Source organism: Pezoporus occidentalis, unplaced genomic scaffold (genome assembly GCF_034315485.1).
Source record: "Pezoporus occidentalis ecotype Australia unplaced genomic scaffold, CSIRO_AGI_Poc_V1 ctg23, whole genome shotgun sequence".
In the NCBI taxonomy this organism is placed as follows: domain Eukaryota; kingdom Metazoa; phylum Chordata; class Aves; order Psittaciformes; family Psittacidae; genus Pezoporus; species Pezoporus occidentalis.
The window spans coordinates 2,457,645-2,484,054 of NW_026914180.1; the positions used below are offsets into that span (position 1 = coordinate 2,457,645).

The following is a 26,410-nucleotide window of genomic DNA, read 5'->3' on the forward strand; positions in this document are numbered from 1 at the left end:
AAATTCAAGTATGTCTGGAATTCAAGATGTACACACAAGTACAAAACTAATGAAAAAAAAACCCTTCATTAAACCTCTCAAGCCAATGCAAATCTGACCAACTTCAGTTGCTGCTGAGGCAGAACCGGAAATGCATTTATAGTCAATCTTCTGCATTCACAAAGGAGTTTTGTTGTGACATTTATATACCAAAGACTGATGCTGGGGAAAAACCCCAGTGAGTGACAACCACAAACAAAAAGAAAGCAGTGCACACCTCTCAAATCAAGCAATATCAAAGAAAACACGTTTATCCAAACTTAGTGGTGAAAGTGAAATATTAAGCTTATATTAATTTATGAAGACTCCACTGACCCTGACAGCAATTTGTGCAAACTCTGCTTCTATTCTTGTTTTTTTTTAAATTCAGAATTATACATTAATGGAAGAAGTCTGCTGCAAATCACAAGAGCTGACAGCTACTGACATGCTAAAATATCCCAAGCACACAAGGTCAGGAGAGGTAAGAGACGATCTGGTTTGGTTAACACCACTATGTGAAGACTGTAAGGGATTCCATTATGTCTTACAGGTCTCTAATAAAAGAGTGTTAAATGAAATATTTCTAAATTAATTTTAAAAAATCCCAGGAAGTACCACTGCTTCCACAGTATCATACTGAAAGACATTTGCAAGCGGAATTACATTTAAACATGTTCCAGTTGTTCTCCCAAGGTGTCTACTGTCTATTTTTATAATATTCCTAGAAGGGATTCCACACAAACCCCGAGTCTGACGTCTCACTTGGAAAATAGCACAAAGCCTTTTCTGGAGGTCCAGTAATCTATTCATGCCAGAATGGGGTCATTTTCATTTCCCACATCTAAGTACTGCAGCAAATCATGTGTATGCATCATGTTACATGAGAATGAATATTACTCCAAACCCACCATCTTCCAAATGTTTCTTTATTGTTTTCACAACTCAAAAAAAGGATAATTCATACAGCCCTTGTCTTTGTGTTTGCCTTCAGCTCCCCTTTCAAAGTGCAAAACCCCAAACATCTTCTTGAACAAGTACTTAGCCAGTTTTCCCCTCTCTAGCTGTGACTTGTTTTTCCTGCAGTAGCTCTTCTTCCTTCTTCTTGTGAAGCTTTAGAAGATATTCATCAGGCTCAATTCCTGCATCCCTTAACTCTGACATGACTTTCTCCAACCGATGCAATGTACGGGCACTCTGCACTTTCCTAGCAGTGATGTATAATGTAAATTCCTTGAAGCCCATCAGTTTACAGGTATCCACCTCACAGATATTTTTAACATCTCTGGTTTTGTCCACCTGGGGGAAGAAAACTAAACCTGACATTTTTTCCAGATCTTCAATATTTACTTGGAATTCAGGCAGCTGGTGACTGAAGCCTATGGGATCATTTGGCACCACAAAAGCCCCCAGTACCAAGGGCTCTGTAGATGTTCTGCTCCGCCTGGCAAGGATCACCTTGTATAGGTGGGATGGCACAGCTACATCATCCTTCCCGATTACCTGTCAAAAGGAAATTCATGTTTCAGATACAGAACTTACCAGTTGAGGGGAAAAAAAAAACCAAGACTAATCCTACAACCTCTGAAAAGGAGCCACAGCATGTTACGTACCCACCAAAATCATGTGCAACATTATCAGACTAGAAGCGGAGGTGGAAGGCACTTGTACTGGGTCTGGCTAGGATGGAGTTAATTTTCCCCTGAGCAGTCCGCATAGTGCTGTGCTTTGCATTAAATTCACAATGGTTCAACTTAAGAGCTTTTAGGTTTTAAACTGACCAGAATTCAAGTCTTACTGGTTAGACCAAAGCCAGAGAAAAAGCCTTCAGGAGAAAGCAAAGCCTTTACTAAAGTTTTTCATGCACAATAACTTAGTAGTAACACTACTACCATCTCTGTCAAACATGTGCTCTTAGATTTCTTTGTTATAGAATACTTTCCTCCCCTTCCCTAAACTAGGCTATTTCATGGCTTTGGTGTAGTTTAAACATTTTTTGGTGTGTTTGTGTTTCTTTGTGGATTTTTTGTGTTTTTTTTTTTTTTTAATAAAATGATCACGCTTATGCCACCAAATTTTTCCTAAATAAAGCTCTGCCTAGACATCTAGCAGTCACTGAAACAGGTAAGCAATAAATAAATGCCTTATGGCAAATCTACTTATCCTTTCAATGACAGATGTCTTGATAGGGAAATTAGAACTCCTGCGTGTCAAAGCACTTTACATTTAGCATTCAGTGTGGGTGAAACCAGAGTTACAGCTCCTTAGGTTCAATGGCATAAATAATCAAAACTGACTGATGCACCGATAATTTTAAAATATACTAAAAACTATGCATCAACACACTGTGCTATCTGGTGGATTAAAACTGAATTACAAAATCATAGAATCACAGAATGGTTAGGGTTGGAAGGGACCATCTAGTTCCAACCCCCCTGCCATGGGCAGGGACACCTTCTACTACACCAGGTTGCTCAATGCCCTATCCAAGCTGGCTTCGAACACCGCCAGGGATGGGACAGCCTCAGCTTCTCTGGGCAACCTGTGCCAATGCCTCACCACCCTCATTGTGAATAACTTTTTCCTAATACCTAACCTAAAACTACCCTCTTTCCGTTTAAAGCCATTCCCCCTTGTCCTACTACATGCCCCTGTAAAAAAAACCCTCTCCAGATTTCCTGTAGGCCCCCTTTAGGCACTGGAAGCTGTTCTAAGCTCTCTCTGGAACCTTCTCTTCTCCAGTCCAACTCTCTCACCCTGCCTCCATAGGAAAGGTGCTCTATCCCTCAGATCATCTTTGTGGCCTCCTCTGGACTTGCTCTAACAGGTCCATATCCTTTTCATGTTGGGCCCCAGAGCAAGCATGAATGGTGTTGTGAGCTTAACCTATTTGAGATAGGTGGCACTCAAACTGGGGATTACATACAACGTATTGCGGGTGAGAGACAGGCAGCCAAGAAGCTTCCGGAGTGGAAAAAAAGCCCTGAGGGGGACAGGAAGGAGCTCATATTTCCATATTCAACCAAGTACATCCAGTGACTGTTGAAGGCAAAAGGCTGGAAGCCCTTTTCTCCCCTGGGATTGCAAAGTCTGCACTACAATCCCACTCTCTGCATGCTCCTAGGGCAGGGCAGAAGAGAAGGAAGAGACTACGCACAGGTGCACCTGCAGCCTCCAGAGAGAAGGCAGTAGTGATAATAAACCCCGTTCCCCATGCTCAACCTGGCCACTAGTCTCCAGACTTGCAGCATTCCTGTGCAGTATGGCCTGCACTGCCTTTTCCAGGCATGCTTTGTCCTTCTTCACATACTTTGTCCCACTATAAATACATGTACATGTGCTAGGTCCCCCTTAGCTCGGCTCCCTCCCCTTCTCAATACCTCCCACACACATACCAGCATCCTCCTTCTGTTGTATAAAAGACCAGAGGAAGGGTAAACATACAGATGGAGCTGCTACAAGTATCTCCAATTAGGGGGTATATGACATATGTAAAACAAACAGGTGAATGCGTGTTGAGTGAGCTAGCAGAGGGAACGAGACTGAATCTGAGAACTGAGTGGGTGGATAGAAAGGCTGGGGAATGAATAGAGCTGAACATAAAATAGTTAGGTATGAAATGGAAATGCTGAATGCCTGAAGTGGGTGTTAAGGGAAAACAGACCCTATGCTTATGCAATATGATGCAAATATATATATTCTATGCAAAATAATGCACATTTATGCATAGTATATTTACCTATGGAAGGAAGGAAGCAAAGCAAGAAAGAAAGGACTAGTTACAAATGAAGGAAGGTTTGGCCTTTTCAGAAATGTAGTTCTAAATACAATTCAGCCCTATACATGCAATGGCCATACATGTAATTCATGTACCAATTTAGTTCCACATAAACTCTCTTTTTAGGATTTAAATAAAATTTAAGTAGTGAAAAGGCTTTACACTAGTCTTCTGGATAGCAATACTCTACTTCTGTAAGTAATTACTTCACTGAGTTCTAATACTGTTAAAGTGATTAAAACAAACTTCAACCTGCCAAATGGCCAGAGTTCACAAATGTCCTTTCCTTACATAAAATGGGGCATAAAGTTCTATTCCCAGCTAATTCTGCTGGTGGAGAATAACATCAAAGGAGTGTGCCTGATTTCTCTGACAGAAGAAAAAGCATGACAAGGAACATGTAAGGGGGGTTTTCTGCAGTTTAACACTTATGTGAACCACACACAGGATTCATCACCAAAAAATCATACTGCCAGTGTGACCCAACGATTTCTGTTGACAAGGAAATGCATGCCATAATATTTCCATCATTACACTCTAATATACCACAATTTGCTTTTTTATGTGAGTATATACAGAAGCTGCAGGTGAATGTTTCCACAGAGTTTTCACACACACACACACACACACACACACACACACACACACACACACACACACAGTTCAACAGCCAGGGGAAGAAGGTGTGATTCTGTAGAAGTGAAGTTTGCAACAGAAGCAGTAAATAGGAAAACCAAACTCAACAATTCATTTCCTATTGCCACCTAGAGGATTTTCTTACCTAACAGCAGTCTGAATCACTATTCTGATCTGCACCATCCCATTTATCTCAATGCATGCTTAACAGAGGCAGATAGCATATGCTCCTATTGTAACAGAAGAGAAAATGGGTTAAGATTATCCATGCACAGATGTTGACTTGATTTGTGCTAGTCTATCCATAGGCAGCAGATGATCTTTCAGCAATCAATGCCTGAAACAGCTCTGTCCCAGCTGGAGAAGAGCAGCAGTTTTAAATAGTATCTGTGATTCAAAAAAGATCTTATGCCCTAATACAAGCAAGAAAATACAGCAATACCCTGTTGAAAATCACTGCTGTCCCACACGCTTTCATACCGTGTTGGCAACAGGCCAAAAAGTAAATTTTTGTGTAATCCTTTGAAAACTTCCATTTTGCTACTGCAATAAAATTCTGCTTAATCTTTCAAATTTTCAACAGCCTCATAACAGAAAAAAAAAAAAAATAAAGACCCTCCAGCTAAAAGCCTTCTTTTTATAGTATTAAATATATTCCTTTCCCATCATCATCTGGGAAACCAATGTGAAATTTTAGATACTACCTCTCTTTGCTGTCTGTATCAGTTCAACATAAAAATGTTCACTGCTCTACCTTTTTGTGGCTGCTTATTCCTTTCACTTTTGCTTTGCTCTTGTTTCCTTTGGTGATCTGGTGCTGCCTGAAGCCCTGTGACTGAAGTAGTGTCATCTAATAATGCAACATTATGATAAGGCCATTTTCAGCATGGTATTTATTGGTTTTTATTATTACTGACATTTAGGGGTGTTTACATATTGCTAAAACAACAAACATGTTGGTAAGTAGTTATACAAACTTAAACAGCTCACAGGGACAGATAAGGATAAGGGAAGAAGTAACATGGCTTCTTAAAACAAAGAGAATTTGTTTCTTAAAACAGCGAGCTTTGATAAATTTGGCCCAACAGCTACATCGCTGGATGAGGAGTTGTCTTAAGATCGGCCTTCCTCAGAATTTTAGCCAAATCTGTTCTTGGTCATGGTTTTTAAAACTGGAAGGACAAAATTGGTAGCATCCTTGGAATGCTTAAGTATCACAATACATAATGAAGAAATTTGCTAATGGCATCTACAGTAAGCTGAGGCACATGACATTACCTAACGTCACCTATGTGGTGGCAGTCAGATAAATATGAAGCAAAGGAGTCCCTAAAAATTGCAGTCCCTAAAAGTTACAGTCCCTTAAAGTCTGGAGTTTCTGAGAAATAAAACTGCATTCTTACATTAACAGGAGGAAGGAATATGCCAGGTGTAACAGCAGAACACTTGAGATTATATTAAAAGAAAACACTGTTACTTTTACTAGAAATTTTAAAACATACATAAATGTTACCATATTTTCATTTTATACTGGACCTGTTACAGCTTCCCAGAGTGGTAAGAAAATTACCATCTTCTAAAAGAAAGTAATCACGAATATAAAAGTAGTCTTTTGCCCCCTAGTGACTAGAAAATGAAAATCAGCCGTGAAGAGAATTAGCAGAGAAGGGACTAGCCTTTCAGCAGCGAGTGCCAGCTCTGGTCTGGCAATTATCTGAGATTCTCTTAGAACCCAGTAAATAGAAACCACATTCAATCATGCCTTAAAGGATAGCGCAAACTGAAGACTCCTTGCATCAGAGGGTACCATCATCAAATAAATTAAAATGATAGCTCCAGAAATTCCTTCTATACTCCAGCAACTGTTTCTTAACTCTTCCTGTATAATCAGAGTTTAGAACTAAGCCATACTGGAAACCACAACTGACTGAAAACAAGCATACACACAATTCTGTGTGTGTACTTCCACCTACATTTGGCAGTAACAAAATTAAGGCTTCTGTCACATTTCCTGATGGACAGAATTCAAGGACATCATTCCTGTCACCCAAAATAAGACTTTCTCTGAACAGGTACTTGTTTTGTTTCAGCTGTAACTTTAGGTATGACACTGACCAGATCCATCAGATGTTTTATTATAGATGATATAATTCCTGCTGATATGACACCAGTTTTGACAATCCAGAGCTTTTATTATAATTTGATACTAAATTCTGTATAATAACAGACTTTCTAGCAGTATAAAAAATTCCCTTTGCTAGCAGTATAATTTTATTTACTTGATTATTGTGACAACATTAACTGCCTTCATCCATTTCCTTTCAGATTCATGTTAGGCAGCACTGATTCTGTCGATAGTGTTTTCCCCCAAATATTTGAGAGAACTCTGTCAGATGGCAGTAAGAACTGAGGCAGACCTAGCAATACAAAAACTAGAAAACACTACTGATAAAAAGCACAGTAACAATCTGCAACACTGCACAGCCAAGCACTTCAAAATGCAAATGCATGTACTTCAGGAAAATTTAATTTGTTGTAATTGGTCTGACTGCTATTGCCAAATCATTTGGAAATACTAAAAAGAAAGGAAGAAAGAAAAACCCAACCCCAAAGAAATGAAGACATGCTAAAAAAAAAAAAATACTGTGCCTAAATACATAGTTATGGCCTTAAAAAACAGAAACCCCAGCCCCTGTTTTTAGTTTGCTTGGGGTTTGGGTTTTTTTGTTTGTTTGGTTGGTTTTGGTTGGTTTGATTTTTACAGACTACTACTTCTACAGAAGACATTTAGGTTTCTTACCACTGAATCCACTACAATCTCTATTACCACGCTTCCTCTAATAAAAGGACCTTTGGGATGGGTACAGTGCTAAATAAAAGCAACCTCATAAATCTATCCTTTGGTGTCTCTTCTCCTCCAATCTTAACCCACCATCTATTATTTTCATTTGTACATCATGTCTAAATTTAGGGCTGACAGAGCTCTAGTCATTTATACCAGCTGATCTAAGACCAAGCCCTTTGTATGTTAAGTTTTATGGGATATATGTAACAGACCAAAATCTTACTAGTTGTCTCCATGGCCCTAAGCCCATTTGGAGCAGTCACCAAAGAGTCAGAGTCCCCAGGTTTACCTCCATTAACAAAAATTCCTTTCCATATAGTATCTTGGCTAAGAGAAAACCTCTAGTGATTCTGAAATTTGACTAGGGAAAACCATAAAGTACCACCTTCTATTTGAGAGGTGCAACTTGTTGCCACAGAACTAGATGACATGTAAGTATATCTTCTGGTACAGTTATTGCATGTCTCTGGCCCAGGCTCATGATTCAATTTTGAAAATTAAACAGCAGACATAATTCCAGTATGAGCTTTGTATTTTTAGTATACACTAAAAAGTACCCAAAAATGTGTACTTCGAATAACAAACAAGATGTTATCTACACTGTGCTTTTGTTCACCAACCACAGGCAATTCTTAAATTATTGTTTACTAGGATGGCATTGGGAATAAGAAGGGTGCAGCATCATGCATGATACAGTAGAATTACTGCAAAAATTGTATTTCAAACTCCACATCTGCTGACAGAGGAAAATCCCTAAAGTGACAGTCAGGGGAGAACAGTATGTATAAAACAAGACAATGCCATTTTGATTTGATCGGGACAAAGATGAAAAATCTGCATCTGCCTCTGCAGCGACAGAGGACAGATTTTTCTTGTTGGCATTCTATTTTACATATATTCTCAAAATATGTTTTTCAGATACAAGCATGGTCATCAATCTACTCTTTGCAATAAGAGCCTCTGCTGGAGACGGATGAAATGACAGAACATATCTGAGGATACAGCAAGTTCAGCCAATAGACAGAACAACACTGGCATCTAAGGAGTTCAAGGTTAATTCCCTTTCTGGAACTAAACAGCAAATGGTACCAGAGTCCAAGCAGGAACTGGGAACAATGCCATGACCAATGCTCTGTTTTTCCTCTATAGTGGTCTAAAAATAACCTTTTTGGATGTCTGATGAGAAAAACACCAGCCTGTAAAGCCATGGATACATACTTCACCACTCCTTTAGACAAAAACAAGGAAACAGATTAATAAGAGGATCTGAAACAAACCAGTGCAGACACATTCACTGTAGTACTTCTGCGTCTTCTTTTTTTCCACAGTTCTAGTCTCAGAGAAGAAGAAGGAAGACACTAGAAGGAAGCTCAGCCTTAACCATCACATAGCCAGACTACAGGTCATGAGTTTCAGCACTACTGCATATACTACAGCACTTCTCCTTAAACAGCACATACAAATGAAAAGGACATCCTCTCACATCAGCTTCATAAGCCCAAACAATGAAGACTAAAAGCCTTTCATTTTTTTGAACCTAGCAGAATTCACTCTGAAAGACAACTAAGTACCACCTTCCCTTCTCATTCAGCTGCCAGCTCTTTGCGTTCATGGTTTAGGAGCACAATCCCAGACTACCAAAATCAACAGTATTAACTGCAATTATAGCCAAGGTACCTGTTTGAAAAGAACATCTCTCCAGCCAGTGTTCCCTCTTCTAAGTGTAGTGTTGTTGTAAGAAGGAATAAAAAACCCCAACAACCCAAACCCAACATACCACTCTACTCTGAAGTCTCTCTCCCCAAAGGACAATGGCAAGCACAAAATCTTATGCCATAAAGAGATTTCAAAATTGTAAAACAATTCTCAACCTGTATTTATTTACACTTAGGAGTGTTGCTAAAGAGGACCTAAATAAAGGAACTAAAATTTTTTTAAAAAGGAAATAACCCCAAAGAAAACCAACTCTTCCTACCTGCAGACAGCATTAACTGTACTGAAATAAAAATCAATTTATATATTGAATCTCATCATAGGAAGCCAAGCAAAGGATGTGGCCAAATGGTAAAATGAAAACCTGAATACCATCATTCCACTGTTTACAATCTCACTAGTTTATATTAAGACCGAAACTGAGAAAGCATTTATTAAAAAGACCAGAGTTGTCATCAAAGCCAAAGATGATGAAGACATCTTGGCAACAGCCAAGAACAGAACGATATGATAATCAAAGCAGCATGGACATTTTGTGCCTATTATTCCATCACCTTACCCTGGTATCACGTTATTTTGAATAAAGGCAGTAAAATGCAGTGCCTGCTATTATTTTTACCTGTGGAATACTAAAATTTACATTTCAAAACCTAAATGGAGAGCAACAATCATCTTCCAGAAAATGTAATCCTTCTCTTCTAATCAAACACGTTCTCTAGAGAAAAACTAGAAAAAGGTGACCAAGATTAAAGTGAAGCAGTTGATAGGTGCAGTTGACAGATGACTCAACTGCTTCCTGAAAATAATTTCCAGATACAAAATGTTCAACTCAGCTCAGGATTTTTAATTTTTTGCTATGCAAGACGACAATGTATCTTTAGAGATAAAAAAGAAAATGCAATATCCTGACAGCTGCAAGGAGGCAATCTCCAGCAAACTATGCGCAAGCCTGGTGAAAATTATGGTGCCATTTTGCATGACAGCAAGCCAAACGTCCGGCAGAAGACTGTTGAAAGGGAACATCTTCATCCTGCTCCTAGCTTCGTGCTTTTGGACACATCTCAGGCTATCACCAGTAAGCACTGGACTCCTCTGTGTGCTCCTTTATCTTTCTACAGCACTAAAAAACAAGCCCAGTAAGCAAATAAAGAGTCCAGAATGGATGGTTTTCTATTGTACTGGGTAATTAAGCATCTTGTGGAAGGATGTGACACGTCATCAGCACTAGCAGACATGGAAAAGGACTGGAAAATATAATGGGCAGTAGCCAAGTCAGCACTCTTTCTTTGGTTGGCAAGGAACTATTGCCAGTCTAAAGATGGCTTGGCTGCTAATTTATGGTATCCCTTAACCACAGCTCATGTATGCACTTGAAAACAAGCACAGTTGCCACCTTCCTCACTAGGATGTAGTGAGAGATGAAGTTGAAACTGACAGTGAACATGAAAGGGATAAATTATTATGGCTGCATTTTCATATGCATATGACTGAAAAAAAAAAAGACAAACCCAAAACCAAAGCTGTAATTTCATCACAGTCAAGATTATAGCCATGGGCAGGTGGGAACATAAGGGACAGTTTTCAAAGAAATAAAAATGTAAAAGTGAACAGAAAAATTACATTATTTAATGACAGAGTTCCAAGTTCAATCAAATGGAAATCAAATGTGTATTTATGATGGAGAAATAATGCCTAAATCTTATAGCTAAACAAGGCAGTGTTGAAAGCCTAACATCTCTCTTGTTTGTCTCTCTCATATACCTCTGAAATAGGAGCTTGTTATAGCGAGCTCACTCATTGCTCCTCAGAGAACTAGTTGGACAGCTGAACCACTCAACAGCTGAAGCTGCAGTTGATCCAAGCACTCATTTTCAAGGAAAAGTGTTTTTTCAAGAGGCACAAAATACAGCATTTATTATTTGCATTATGCTAGCTTTCATTTAGCAACTGAAAACAGCAATAATATCTCATTACAGTAGGGGCAGAAGGCAATAGACTCACTCCTTGAATATCTTCCTATGCTCAAATCCTACAGATGTCTGAACACTTGCTTACAAAGAGTAAGTCAGGATAAGCAATAATAAATTAATCTCTCAACTTGATAGCCTATCTTTTGTCTGTCAGTGACAGTTTCTAGAGACTGTACACTCCAAAATCTTCAGAGTATTTTAAGCAGGTAATAAAAAAGGGTGACTAAAAGAAGGGGGGGGGGGGGGCAGAGGGGGCGGGAATCAGTAACATGGACCAGTGATTATACTGCATTCACCTAAAACCTACTGAACTTGAATGAAACGTTTCAGCAAACAACTGCTTTTGAAAGTAATGGAGCACAGGCATTCCAACACAGTTCTGACAAACCCACACTACCTCTGTATTGCACTGTTTCTAAAATATATCAATAAATGATTGAACGGATGACTACACATCAGTGAAGCCCACTCTCTGCTTAAATACTGTCATGTATTATTGAAATTAGAAAACAGTTTTACTGCAGACTGAACAGACATTTAATAGATCTCTCTTTGTAAGTAAAAAAAAAATATTTCAAAATTGTACTTTACACAGTTTACACAGTATGCTAGAGATTGGAAGGGACCTCGAAAGATCATCTAGTCCAATCCCCCTGCCGGAGCAGGAACACCTAGATAATGTTACACAGGAATGTGTCCAGGTGAGTTCTCAATGTCTCCAGGGAAGGAGACTCCACAACCTCCCTGGGCAGCCTGTTCCAGTGCTCTGTCACCCTCACTGAGAAGTTTCTTCTCAAGTTTAAGTGGAACCTCTTGTGTTCCAGTTTGTACCCATTACCCCTTGTCCTATCATTGTTTGCCACTGAGTAGAGCCTGGCTCCATCCTTGTGACACTCCCCCTTTATATATTTATATACACTAATAAGGTCACCCCTCAGTCTCCTCTTCTCCAAACCACAGAGACCCAGCTCCCTCAGTCTTTCCTCATAAGGGAGATGCTCCACTCCCTTAATCATCTTCGTTGCCCTGCGCTGGACTCTCTCCAGCAGGTCCCTGTCCTTCTTGAACTGAGGGGCCCAGAACTGGACACAATATTCCAGATGGGGTCTCACCAGGGCAAAGTAGAGGGGAAGGAGGACCTCTCTCGACCTACTAACCACCCCCCTTCTAATACCCACCAGGATGCCATTGGCCTTCTTGGCCACAAGGGCACAGTGTTGGCTCATGGTCATCCTGTCGTCCACTAGGACCCCCAGGTCCCTCTCCCCTACACTGCTCTCTAACAGGTCGTTCCCCAACCTATACTGGAACCTGGGGTTGTTCCTGCCCAGATGCAGGACTCTACACTTTCCCTTGTTATATTTCATCCAGTTATTCCCTGCCCAACTCTCCAGCCTGTCCAGGTCTCGCTGGATGGCAGCACAGCCTTCTGGCGTGTCAGCCACTCCTCCCAGCTTAGTGTCATCAGCAAACTTGCTGATAGTACACTCAATTCCCTCATCTAAATCGTTGATGAATATATTAAATAATACTGGTCCCAGTACTGACCCTTGAGGCACTCCACTAGTTACAGGCCTCCAACTAGAGTCCGCCCCATAGACTACAACTCTCTGGCTTCTCTCCTTCAGCCAGTTCACAGTCCACCTCACTACCTGATCATCCAGACCACACTTCCTCAATTTAGCTGTGAGGATGCTGAGGGAGACTGTGTCAAATGCTTTGCTGAAGTCAAGGTAGACCACATCCACCGCTCTGCCATCATCCATCCACCGTGTTATTTCCTCATAAAAGGCTAAGAAATTGGTCAAGCATGATTTCCCCTTGGTGAAGCCATGTTGACTGCCCCTCATAACCCTCTTATCCTTGATATGCCTTAAGATGGCACCAAGGACAAGGTGTTCCATCACTTTCCCAGGGATGGAGGTGAGGCTGACCGGTCTATAGTTACCCGGGTCCTCCTTCTTGCCCTTTTTGAAGACTGGAGTGACATTTGCTTTCCTCCAGTCCTCAGGCACCTCTCCCGTTTCCCAAGACTTGGTAAAGATGATGGAGAGTGGTCTAGCAATGACTTTCCGCCAGTTCCCTCAGGACTCGCGGGTGCATCCCATCTGGACCCATGGATTTATGGATGTCCAGATTGCTCAACTGGTCTCTAACCCATTCCTCATCCACTAAGACAAACCGCTCTGTTCATCTAAGGTCTCAGGGGTATAGGGCTCTTCAGGACTGCCTGCAGCAGAGTAGATAGAGACAAAGAAGGCATTCAGTAACTCTGCCATCTCTGTATCTTCTGTCACCAGGGCACCCATCCCGCTCATCAGTGGGCCTACACTGCCTCTGGTGTTAGTTTTATCTGCCATGTATTTGAAAAAGCTTTTTTTGCTGTCCTTGACCCTTCTCGCCAGGTTTAATTCTAAGGAGGCCTTAGTCATCCTAGCTGCCTTCCTACATCCTCTAGCAGCAGCCTTATATTCCTCCCAAGTGGCCAGCCCCTCCTTCCATGACCTGTAAACTCTCCTCTTCCACTTGCGCGTACCCAGCAATTCCCTATTTAGCCACGCAGGTCTCCTGGCCCTCTTCCTTGACTTCCTACATGTCGGGATGCTCTGATCTTGAGCTCGGAAAAAGCAATCCTTGAATGCCAACCAACTATCTTGGGCCCCTTTACCTTCAAACAGCCTTGCCCATGGGATTTCCCCTAGCAATTGCTTGAAAAGGCCAAAGTTTGCCCTGCTAAAGTCCAGGGTTGCAATTCTACTTGCTATTCTACTGGTCCTACCACACAAGATCCTGAATTCCACCATCTCGTGCTCGCTGCAACCAAGGCAGCCCTCTACCCTTACTGCTTCAACCAGACCCTCCTTGTTAGTGAGGATGAGATCCAGCAGCTCCTCTCCTGGTCGGCTCATCCACCATTTGCAGGAGGAAGTTATCATCCATACACTGGAGGAACCTCCTGGACTGTGGCTGGGTTGCTGAGTGGTCCTTCCAGCAAACATCAGGGAAGTTAAAATCCCCCATGACGACCACGGCCTGTGACTGTGAGGCCGCTCTCAGCTGCCTGTAGAAGGCCTCATCAACTTCCTCACCCTGATCTGGTGGTCTGTAACAGACACCCACAACAGTATCGCCCCTGCCAGCCTGCCCCTTCTCACCCACAGACTCTCAACTCGCTCGTCATCTGTCCCTGCACAGACCTCAGTGCATTGTAGTTGCTCCCACACATAAAGAGCAACCCCACCACCCCTCCTGGCTGGCCTGTCTTTCCTGAAAAGGACATAGCCCTCCATGACTATATTCCAGTCATGTGAGCTGTCCCACCACGTCTCTGTAATTGCCACCAGATCATAATCTCCTGACTTAACACAGGTTTCTAACTCCTCCTGCTTATTTCCCATGCTGCACGCATTGGTGTACAGACATTCCAGGGAGCAAGCTGAGCACACCGATTTCACCCTAGGATTATAGGAGGCCTCCCAGTCTTCATCAGTTCTGGAGTGCTGCCCCACTGGGGCAAGCCCAGCTACTTTTTCATGTGTAGGCAAGATACAACAGCTCTACTGAACTTTTTCCTACTAGTATTGGATATTTAGTATGTTTTGTATGTACTAGGAAGTTTAACCCTGTTTTATCAAGCTACAGGATCAATTTTAAACAATTAAATAAGTATTTGTCACTGTACTGTTAACCCAGCCACATAGATACATACCTGGTAAGTAACACTCTTCTTCCCATCATCATTTGTTTGAGGCAAGGTCAGAGGTCCAGAAACTACCCAAACATCCTCAAATCTCTCTGTCAGTTCCCGACAATACATTTCCATTCTGGAATATATTTGTCAGAGAGGGTAAAATCAGCTGGGAAAACTTACAATCATAATCTTTGAAACATACTGTGAAAGGCAAGATGAGGTCCTGATGGTTTGGAAGCATTTCTGCAAATTCATGCAATTCACTCACAAGCCAACAAAGGTAAAACACAGGTCCAAGTCATACTTCCTACTTGTCCAGTTTAACTTACTTACAGATATGCTTGTGTTATTGCACGCATTTGAAAATGGTTTTTGCAGCCTTACCACCTGTCCTGAAAATCCAAGTTCTCTACTTACTATGCCTAACTCCCACACTTCACACTAGAAGGATACTGTTGATGGTCACCTGGGACTAGTAAAATACTTGTTTTAAACAGCAGTTTGTGGCGTTCTTGCTTCAAAACGTTTACTGCATTACTGGATTTGTATGTTCTTCCCCAAGGAATCAACATCCTGCAACAGACTGCTCTTTCCATAGCCCAGCATACTTAGGAAAGTTTCTATGTGCCATTCCCACTAAGTCTACTTACTTTTTAATACAAAACTGTTTGAAAATAAAGTGGTAACTCCAGAAAGACTAACTTTAGTTATAGAGTTGCACTTCAATCAAATGTACAAATAGACCAGAACACGTGATGATCAGCCCAGCCAATCTGGCTGCCTCTGAACAAGGAAGTTTCACCTCCTCCTCTGTCTCATCCCTATTCCTCCTAACTCTCCCTTAGGCCACCTTAAGTACTCCTCATTTGTCAACAATCCTGAACAAAACCAGTCCTTTTTTCTTTTTTTTTTTTTTTTGTGCTGGGTTAGTGAGCTGAATCAGCTCACACACACCAGAATTAGCAGGAATGAGCCCATTCTTCATGTGATACACCAAAACACTGACCAAAAGCTATTTTTCTTCTTGCCATCATCAGCTTTGCTTCCAAGCAGCTCAGCTCCTCCAGCTGTTTCACAGCATGGCAATAAAAGCACCGCCCGGCACAGGAAAGGATGGGAATAAATGCAGCTGGGGAGCAAACTGCTGTTAGTGGCAGTAGGGACAGAGATCAGGTTACAGCAACCACAAAATCACTCTCAAAACAAGACAGGAAATGGTAGTAAAACATCAAGAGAGAAAGAAGTATGCGTGTTGGTGGGAAGAGAATGAGGAATAAATACTAAGGTGCAGTTAGACCACACCACTGAACTAATCTAACAGCTTACTATCTAACAGCCCTGCTGAAAGATGCAGTCCTGATCCCCCTTTCCTACCGTGCCCCTCGTCTGCCCCAGCTGAACAGTCCTACTCCGTCTTCCATGTTGGTTCTGGCACTCATCTCACCAGCTAGTCCCATTTTCTAATTCATCAGAAACATGACCAAATAAAACAAAATGCAGATCAGTTTAACTGGGTTAGGAAATGGAACTGACTTACTGCAGTTTGGCTAGTACAAGCGCTGGAACTGGGAAAGCAGCAAGAACACATGATTGGAGGGTGAACTCAACTGAAAAAAAGACTGTCAAACTGACTAAGCTGTATTGTCTACCTGCACCTCAGAAGAGAATTCAAGAAGCAAGCAATTAAAAAAAAAAGAGAAAGGAAGACAGTTCTGAAGCCAGGAAGGGATACAACACATATGAAACATAGTATCCTTAAAACTATTTATCACTAAACAAGTGACTGACAAAACCAGTGGCACCAACACCTTGCTCATGTATTTAAACTGTAGGAACAGAGTTCTGAGGTTGGGAGAAAGTGGTAATAGCTGCTTCAATTGGGGGGTGATAGTGCCAAGGGAAATTTGTCAAATACTCCCCATGATTTCATAATTATGCAGAGATCCTGCTCAAGGGAAATAAAGAGGATTTCCAACCATGAACTGGTACAAATACCTAGCTCTGGTATACGTAAATTTTATACGCACATACATTAAAACAATACAAAAAAACCCTCTTAAAATGTTATAGCATTTTATTTGTCTATAAAACAGTATAACCTTACTGAATGCCTCATATGATTTTACATGCATTCTTGTAAAACTGGAAAGCAGTGTGCAGTTGCATGATGATACATTTCTTGTAGACTTTCAGTAAAATGCTGTACATAATTTTGCTAACCTTCCTTTGAGCAAACACTGTGAAATTCATCATTTTTCCCTCCTGTTTCTGAGTCTTAACATTGTATAGGTCCTATGCAAGAAACACTAAATGAATGCTACTTTTATTAATGTTCTTCTGTGCTCAAAGGAATGAAAGAATAAAAATCTGAAGTGAAGAAAGTTTAAATTTATCAACCACTCACTTTACCTCCAAACCAATCCAGCCAGTTCTCACAAGTGACAGAAAATGTGCCTGACCGCTCCTTGAAGCCAGAACCTGAAGAAATGCCCTAGACCAGAAGTAGTCACAACTCAGTGGGAAGCACTCAGTTGTCCAATTCTTCTACTGAATTTTCTGTAAGGGCAGAAATGTTAAGCCTGGTACCTTTATCCACATCAGCCAGAAGAAGTAATTTTATCTATTCTAAATAAAGGTCCTGCAGTTTGACCTAATAAAGAACTAAAGTAGTCGTTATACTGTTCTTGCACCGCAAGGACTGCTCTTCATTTCGGAGAAAGTTCCTATGATCTCTACAGATAGCCTATAAAAAGCATCAGAATACCTGGATGTAAAAAAGCTCTATAAATATAGAATTTCTTATTTATGCCACTGCCTGATATTTTTCACATAGTTTACTTACAAGTAGTTTCTCACCTGTTCCAAAATCCAGCATTATTTTCATAATTCTGAGGCACGATGTTAGACAGATAAAATGTTTCAGCCATAGCTCTCTGCATAGAGAAAAGAAAGAAACATTTACAAGCTAAACACACATTTTAGAAGATTTTGGATCAAGATACATTTTTAGTTTAGTCTTCATTTTATCAACAGAAAAGAACAGATAAAAACTAAGTCAGAACATCTACAAAATTATTTTGGATTCAGAGGTGAATAACTGAGGTGATGCAAAATGTAAGTAATTTTTTAATTTTTTTTTTAATAGAAACATAGCACAAGAATATCCAGTTCTAGAAGCACAGGAATTACTCTCACCCAATGTCAGTTTTGTACTGTCTTCTTTCTGAATGGGAAGAATGCTTTCACCCATGCTTTTCCTTTATTTGACTGCCTAATGGCGAGCTTTTTCCTTCCAAGAAATGGTTTTATTAAAAATATTCATTAATATTTTACAAATCCATAACATGCAGGCAACTAAATGATTTATGAGACCATAATGGTCAAGCATCTACATATCTGCTTATCTTTAAAAAGCATTATAAACCACTCTGAACAGAATCATAGAATCATAGAATAGTTAGGGTTGGAAAGGACCTTAAGATCATCCAGTTCCAACCCCTCTGCCGTGGGCTAAATCATCCCACCCAAGGCCTCGTCCAGCCTGGTCTTAAACACTGCCAGGGATGGAGCATTCACAACCCCCCTGGGCAACCCATTCCAGTGCCTTCATAGGTCCTGTACTTGTGAACATTCTTCACACACTACTTCTTCAAAGTGAAGGGGCTGACAAAACTCCTTAGGATAATGAGCAAACACTACCTGCACTAATTAAACTGTGGAAGATTGTATCACCTCACTGCATTTCAAGCCAGGACCAGGATCTCTCTACACGAGTAGCTTACCAGCAAAATGCCCCCAGATACCACACATAAATAACCACAAAGACACTTCTATTAGAAATAAAACAACTGTTCTTTCCTCCACCACATTCCACTGTGTTGTCACTCTGCCCCACTGCATACTGTTCTAACTCGCAGAAATACAAATTCAAACTGCTTCTTAATTGACAAATTGCTGCATTAGGCACATTCCACAAGACGATCCAATAAATCCAAGGCTGCTTTGTTAGTCGGCCAAGGCATTAGGGCATGCTTTCTTACAGCTCAAATAAATGACAGGTGAAGACATTTTATAGAGTGAAAGAACTATGGCAAAAGAAGGGTCTAATTTACCTCATACATACTGCCTGAAAGAAAAAAGCCTTTTAAATCATCCAGGCAATCCCCTTGCCAATACAGAACAGTACTTAACAGCATCTTTGCTTTGCCCAATCTAGCCTTAAGCATCTCAGCACCTGCTGGCCAGAATGAAGTCATCATTCCCTGTCTCCTTTTAACCAAGCTTCAGAAGACACTTTCGAGGTTTGTTTGGTGAAGGTTATCACCATTTTACAGACAGACAATGTGACACACAAGAAGTTGGGAAGACTTGCTTAACACTACACTGTACAAGATATACTCACACCATCTCTGCCAAATAAGCTAATCTAGATGTGGTTTACTGAAGAGAGGTATGTCACCAGAGGATGCACCTGATTTAGACACCTGAAGCAGTCTGTGAGAGCATCCTACAGTGCTCAGTCAGGGACAGACCTTGTAACTCCAAGTCTAGGTCTGCGCATCAGTAATGAGATCATGTTCCAACTCAAAAGAGACTGCAAAAGGAACATCACACATCACTTTTAAGGGCCTTTAGATCCTTTCTGACTGATAAACACAAATTAAAAAGAAAGAAAAAAATCCTACTGTTGAAAATTTGTTATCTCCCGCAGGTGCCATGTGTCCTCGTGACCATCCGCTTCCAAGGTAGTCTTCATTGACAGCACTAAACATTAGTGGGATGTTAGGATCTGGCCTGAATTTACAGTGCCTTCGGTCTGCATTGCCTGAAGAATAACATGCTAAATTGTTAGGTTATTATAACAACATCATAACAACCACACAAAAAGAACTGGTTCTGTCATAGCCTGCCAAATGATCAATGCTTAAGGATTCAAAACATTGAGCTAAATGGGTTATTTTCCTCCTCAACCATAAAAAAAAAGAATAATTCTGCTTAAATATCTGTGCTCCAGTTCTAAATTCTTCCTCACAACACACTAGAAATTCTAACATGCCTTCTGTTTTACAGAGAAAAAAAAACCAAAAGCAAAATCACAGAATCACAGAATCATAGAATCATTAGGGTTGGAAAGGACCTTAAGATCATCAAGTTCCAACCCTCCTGCCATGAGCAGGGACACCTCACACTAAACCGTATCACCTAAGGCCTCATCCAACCTGGTCTTGAACACTGCCAGGGACGGAGCATTCACAGCTTCCCTGGGCAACCTATTCCAGTGCCTCACCACCCTAACAAGAAAGAATTTCTTCCTTATATCCAATCTAAACTTCCCCTGTTTAACTTTTAATCCATTACCCCTTGTCCTGTCACTACAGTCCCTAATGAAGAGTCCATCCCCAGCATCCCTACAGGCCCCCTTCAGATACTGGAAGGCTGCTATGAGGTCTCCATGCAGCCTTCTCTTCTCCAGGCTGAACAGCCCCAACTTTCTCAGCCTATCTTCATACAGGAGGTGCTCCAGTCCCCTGATCATCCTCGTGGCCCTTCTCTGGACTTGTTCCAACAGTTCCATGTCCTTTTTATGTTGAGGACACCAGAACTGCACACAATACTCCAGGTGAGGACTTTAGCCTTATCATAAATGCAGATTAATATTAAAGAAAAGGCTGATAAAGATATAAACCAGCACAGATTCACTTTTTAGGGCAATGGAGACACACAGATCTTCACCAACTGGAATTCCATTTTTATGTTTCAGCCACTACAAGTATTTCTTCTTGCATTTCTTCCAGTCTAGCCTGGAAGTAGAATGGGTGCATACTGATAAAATTACACTTGGTAAAATACTAAACCCATTCAGGAGAAAGTTTTAAGTCATTTGAGCTTCACAGGCACAGAAGTAAGTGTAGAGCTTTCATGTTCCTTTCCAAGATTCCCCTGCTGCCTTTCCAGACATTTGGGAATTATGCACAAAAAACGGCTAGGCCTAAATTCCTCTGGTAAAGAAAAATATTTTGGGGGATGCTTGCAAGGGGAGCTAACTTAACTGTTGCAGAGGTGGCAGCCCATTCTAAGCCCCTGTCTTTGCTAGACAGCCTGTGCCTTCTTCCCACGTTTGCTGACCATATACCTGTATTTGTGTACTGGCAGTGTGTAAACTCCCAGTCAGCTCCTTGTAGAAGAAAGTACTCTTGAGTGGGCTGCAACTTTGAGAGGACTCCTTCACAAACACTAACTGCTTTCCTTGGAAAAGTGACGGCCAGACAAGACTTGCATGAATTATTCTGGCACCGACAGCCTCCAATAAGACACCACCCTTCTTGAGGAATGGCATGGGGCTCAAGATCTTCCATGGTTAAGGAGCGTGCTGCAGAGAAGCAGTGGAGGCACATGCAAGGGCTGACTCAGCTGCACCTGCGCAATGGCTCCACACAGGCAGCAGCATAGAACACAGTTGAAAAATAACTGGCTTAGAGCACCATCACTATTGTGCACATTTTTTTTTCCCCAAAATGATAAAATAATTCAAAGTATGTACAGCATACTGATTTTTTTTTAATAAAATTCAAGGTGTCACCTTAGGCATAATTTCACAGGACTGTTATGTAGTCTCTTTCCATTTAAGCACGAATCAGTATTCTCACGAGAGAATGTTCCTCAGACTTGGCATTTTATAAAGCATTTTCTGTTGCAACAACATGAAGGACAATTTTCAATAGTGATCACTGCTAGTTGTTAAAATTATTCTTTCTTCTGTAGCTGACTATGCATACACACACAAACTGCACCCACTCTGGCTTTTTTTTTTGTCACAGCAATATTGCTACTGAGCACACATGCACCCTATGCTTCCCTGTGCTACATACTGAGAACAAAGTGTGGTACACGCTCTCCACTTGGCAACTCTCTGAAGAACCCAGGATCATCTGTCTGTATGTCCATGTAGGTGATGTCAAAACAGAGCAGAGGTTAGAGGAACTTTATGCAGTGCAGGCAGAAGGAAAGAGCTTCACTTTTCATTTTTGGTAAAGCATGTGACACTTCAAGACAGGATTGATGCTTTGGGAGCGACACTGACAAGTATATCAGCGTGCAAAACAACAGGCTTCTTATTTTTAAAATATCATATTTAATTTCAGTATTTAAGACAAAGCACAATTTATCAATTAACTTGAGAAGTGGAAAAATATATTTATTCTCTACTCACTGTCTTGATAAAAATGGTTAATTTCTTCTGTAACCAGTTTTGTACACCTCATTTACATGTATGTTTTTAAACATTTGATCTCTTACTTGCCAATAAAATATGGTTTTTTACACCACATCCTTTCAAAACTCTAAGACTTGGCTTTTGTGACCTTCCCTGAACAGCAACAAATCTCCATTATGGTAGCTATCAGGCATAAATTGGAGCTGAATGCATCAAGATGCAAAATTTCAATTTGCAGATTAGCTGAATCTGATAATTTGGAAAATATTTTAACAATTCGGCTGTTAAGACCCACTCCAAAGTAAGCCTGGAATTACTGCTTTCTTCTCAGAGAGAAGTGGAATCAATGATGCTACTTAGGGGATGGTTATAAATATTTTCAGGATCAGGCTTTTCATTTTGAAAGGTAATTTGAAGACAGTGATTAAAATATATTTAGAGGGCTACTGCATCCATAAAACATTTTACAATTATACACTTATCTCCATTACTAATAATTTGCTTTACAAAAGCTGAACTAATGCTATAAACTTAATTTACAATGACTGTATACTACTCATATTTCATTCACTGTTGACAGCAAAAAATCACTGAGCCTCTGTCTTGCTTAAAGAACGGGGGAGAGCATATCAGATAATGCACATCAGAAAATACAACAGAATGGCATCAAAGTAAATAATGGCTGCAGTCAGTAGGGAATGCTCTATCTAGCTTTGAACGATTACAACTGTTGACACCCTTTGTTCCATTTTTATCTCACAAATAGGCATCCATCTTTCCTTCTCATTCTGAGCAAACCTCTAAATTCTGTAGATTAAACAGTCTGGCCACTTCACAAGGCTTCACACATAAGGAGCACTCTGTAAACTGAGAAACCGGACCACAGAGCTACGTTAGCTAAGGAAGCAAGAACAATTTTTATGTGCTCAAGCAGGTTTGAATAGGGTAAAGAAAATTTAATTTTCAGTGTTCCATTTTTTCTCCATTCATGATTAAAAGATGTATGCTAAGATTCCCTCCTGCAGCATGACTTCAGTGTTTACACTGACACAGCTATATTGATCTGGTGTTTACGGACTGTTCATAACAGAAATTTCTCATGGAAGGTAGCTATAGTTCTTCATTCCTCACTTTCATACTCAACCCACTGGGCCAAGTGTCTTTTGCAGCCTTCAAGACATTGTTCAATACCAGACTAGTCCCAACAAGAGAAAGAATACTGAAGAATCCTGCCAAACTGCAGTGACAGATCTCTTCAATCACTGGCAACATCAGCCTTAATACTGTCGTGATGCTAACATCTACCCAGAGGCCTGCTGCCTTCTGTGGGATTGTGAATCCATGGAAAAATACATGCCTAGAGATCACTGTGGGATTTTTCTCCCTGCCTGCTCCAAGGTCTACCTTCTTTGAACAGCACAGCCCATTCTAGATGTCATTTAAAGGTAAATAAATAAATACCTACATACCCAGCATCTTCTGCTTTGAAATATGTTCAATCACCCATCTGGGCACCCGTTTTGCCTGGTCATAAGACAGTGCATGATTTGTGTAACATCTGGTCTCTGTTCCAGCCTCAGGGAATCCATACTTTTCCAGCAAAGACTCTTCTACCGGTTCTAAGGAGAAAAACACATAGGAAGGCATCCGCAGGTGAACTGTGGCCAGAAACAAACCAGTAAGAAAAGCATTTCAGTGGATGTAAACATACTGTATAGGGTACTACCTGAGGTTACTGCCACAATTAAGACTTAAAAAAATACAAAGAGAGCTATCCAGTGAAGCTCCCTTCTACTAAAAAACTTGTGCTCTTTGTCATGTCCTCACATGAGGATCTAACAGGATCCATACAGACATTTCACCCTTCAGAGCCAGAAACTGCACTCCTCCTCACAAACTGAACTGTACAAGTTGTGAACAAGCATGAATACTGCCTTCACTGGGAAGGCTTACATTCTGCTGAATTAATGAAAACTTCAATTGGAGATGTTTAGGGTTTTTTGCAAGTAACATTTTTCTCTCATGGAGGAATGTTTACATCTGTCTTACTGACTTAATCATCTTGCAGACATCTGTTCAACAGAAACTCACGTTTTTAGAGCCATTCTTCCTGTGCTTTCCAACACTCCCAGTACTTTAAAACCTTCAGACTGCAGAGAAAACCATTCATTCCCACCAGGCCTCAGTGCCCCCCAGCAGCTCCCCTGCTCCCCCCGCTCCTAGCTGAACAGCTACCACCCGTGCTGGACTCATCTCCCCAGGGCGAGCAACAGCTAAATCTCAGTTACGGCCTGACATGAACTGTGTGTTTAAAAATAAATATATCTGTATCTATGCGTGTGCATGTTATGAGGCCGTTACCTGATCACACAGAACAACTGCTCTCCACTGCAACACGGGACATTCACAGCCATCGCGGCAGCAGCACAAGCCACTTTCCTCGATGTCACTAACATTTCAGTGTGAGCAAGTGTAGCGCTGGGAAGCTGCGTTTTTAATTCAATTTACAGCCCAGCATCCTCAAATAACCTCCCCACCAGCCCGACGCACGTACAAGGGGAGTTTCCGGCCCTTCCGGGACCTTTGGGATGGATACAGCGGGGAGAAAACCCCTCTGAGAGGAGGGAGAGGGTTTAGAGACGGGCGGCTGCTGGGACTGGGGCCCCGCTGTGGCTCCCAACTCCGCAGAGCCACGGGGCCGCCGCGCCCGGGCTCCCCTCAGCCCGCGGCTCTTACCCTCCAGCAGGACTGGCACGGGACCCGGCTCCGCCTGGCTCTGGCTGCGGAGGAGCCGCCACGCAGCCCAGCACGATGCAGCGGCGCCCGCCGCGGCCCCGCACACGAAGCCGCCCAGGAAGCGGCGGTGGCGCGGAAAGGCCGCCATGGCGGCTGGCGGAGGGGCATCCGAGGCGGCTCTCTGAGCCACACCGCCCCCTGCCGGCTCCGCCGCGGCGGCGCGGGAGCCTGGTCGCCATGGCGGTACCGCCTGAGCGAGGTACCGCCTCAGCGGGGCTGCCGCCCCGGGAAAATGAAAAGCGAGGAAGGAGCGGAGCGCGATTTGACCGAGAGCTGTGAAAAACGGAGAGCGAAAGCGCGGGGCTCTCCCCCACGGGACCGCCAGAGGAGGGGTGCCTAAGCCAGTCCTCAGGCAGCAATGCCAGGGGCGATGGTCTTTGGCTCCAGCCCCAAGGCATGGTGCAGGGTTGGGTTTAGTCACCATTTGGTGACTTGACGGCAGACTTTTGGTTAAGAAAACCACCACCCCGATTAGCACCGGTTTTCCCTAACAGGTGCCTGTTAATGTTCCTGGCGGCCTCATGTAGAGGATAGATTTAGATTAGAAATTAGGGATAAATTCTTCCCTGTGAGGGTGGTGAGGCCCTTGCACAGGTTGCCCAGAGAAGCTGTGGCTGCCCCATCCCTGGCAGTGTTCAAGGCCAGGTTGGATGGGGTTTGAGCAACCTGGTCTAGTGGAAGGTGTCCATGCCTGTGGCAGGGGGGTGGAACAGGATGAGCTTTAAGGTCCCTTCCAACCCAAACCATTCTATAATTCTATGACATGGGTGCATTGCAAGCATTTCCAACCCTGCACCAAGCAAGAGGCATTTTTGCTGAGGATCAGCTTAACAATGGCAAAAACATGAGGGCTGCACCACTACCACACCATCACTTTAGCACAGGCAGCTTTTTGTTTTGTTTTGTTGTTTGGTTTGCTAGCAGTCTCCCTTAACCAAAGAAGAAAATAGCTGTCCTTGTTAAGGACCTGACTGTGCAGTATCTGGGGACACACTATGAACAGGGCATGCTTGTTCATACTGTTCATGGCTCTAACAGCAGTTGTACATTCGATGTTCACTTCCAGTGACTGTGAAGGTATTAGTGGGTAAATTTTTGCAACTTAGGTTTGAACCACTTAAGCAATCACTGTTCTTTGCTCTCGCCTCTGATCCTCTGCTAGAGCTAGTGGAAGGGAAGGGCAGACACTTCTCTGCATAGTCCTGGGATTTAGCTTAAACCCCCCATCAGTGGCAGTTGCAGCTATGTTGCTGGACTTTGTTGAGACAGGTTAGCATGCACGTAATGCTCTTTGTGGACGGTTCTTTGCTGGGAGTAATAAGCAGTTTTACCACAGTGCTAAAGAGGCAACACAATTAAAAGGATGCAGTGATTCAAGCTAATTCCTTCTTCCCTTTGGAGGAGTTTGCAGTTGATGGGTAGTAGAGGCCTCAGCTATGACTCTTCAGGGATTTTGTTAGGGATTTTGGATTACAGAGATTCCATTAAAACACCAAAACATTCTTCTGTAGAAAGTGAAATACTCCAGCTAGATGCCAAATACAATAAAAACAATTATTTTTAACATTGCACCAACAACAGAAACAGTTATTTGTAATTTACTGTTTATTTTCATATACAAAAAGATAAACTTGAAATAGTTCTTTCTAGTTTTTTCCTCCTATCTGTTGGGGTGTAGCTGCTTCACACAGGGCAAATACTACATTCATACAGGTTTATTCGGACACCCAGTGCAAAGCTGAAGCAGCCA

At 41.8% G+C, this 26,410-nt stretch overlaps 1 protein-coding gene across 1 annotated transcript; it reads right to left on the minus strand.

Annotated features, from left to right (window-relative positions):
• Positions 1–931: 931 nt before the first annotated feature.
• EXOG (exo/endonuclease G) lies at positions 932–24,792 on the minus strand. Its single transcript, XM_062621397.1, has 6 exons — positions 24,601–24,792; positions 23,334–23,483; positions 19,337–19,476; positions 17,508–17,584; positions 14,670–14,784; positions 932–1,521 (listed from the first exon to the last, which is right to left on the minus strand). Exons 1-6 carry the CDS (start codon positions 24,746–24,748, stop codon positions 1,060–1,062), a joined length of 1,092 nt encoding a protein of 363 aa, XP_062477381.1. The 5' UTR covers positions 24,749–24,792; the 3' UTR covers positions 932–1,059.
• Between the last annotated feature and the right edge of the window lie 1,618 nt (positions 24,793–26,410).

What these genes read in the sequence shown, in the direction of transcription:
- EXOG (XM_062621397.1), bottom strand. Translation starts at nt 24,748, where the DNA reads ATGGCGGCCTTTCCGCGCCACCGCCGCTTCCTGGGCGGCTTCGTGTGC. An exon ending in CGTGCCAGTCCTGCTGGAGG is followed by an intron (nt 23,484 to 24,600) that starts GTAAGAGCCGCG and finishes TTTTCTCCTTAG; the next exon opens with AACCGGTAGAAGAGTCTTTG. An exon ending in AGAAGAGTGTTACTTACCAG is followed by an intron (nt 1,522 to 14,669) that starts GTATGTATCTAT and finishes TCCTTTTGACAG; the next exon opens with GTAATCGGGAAGGATGATGT.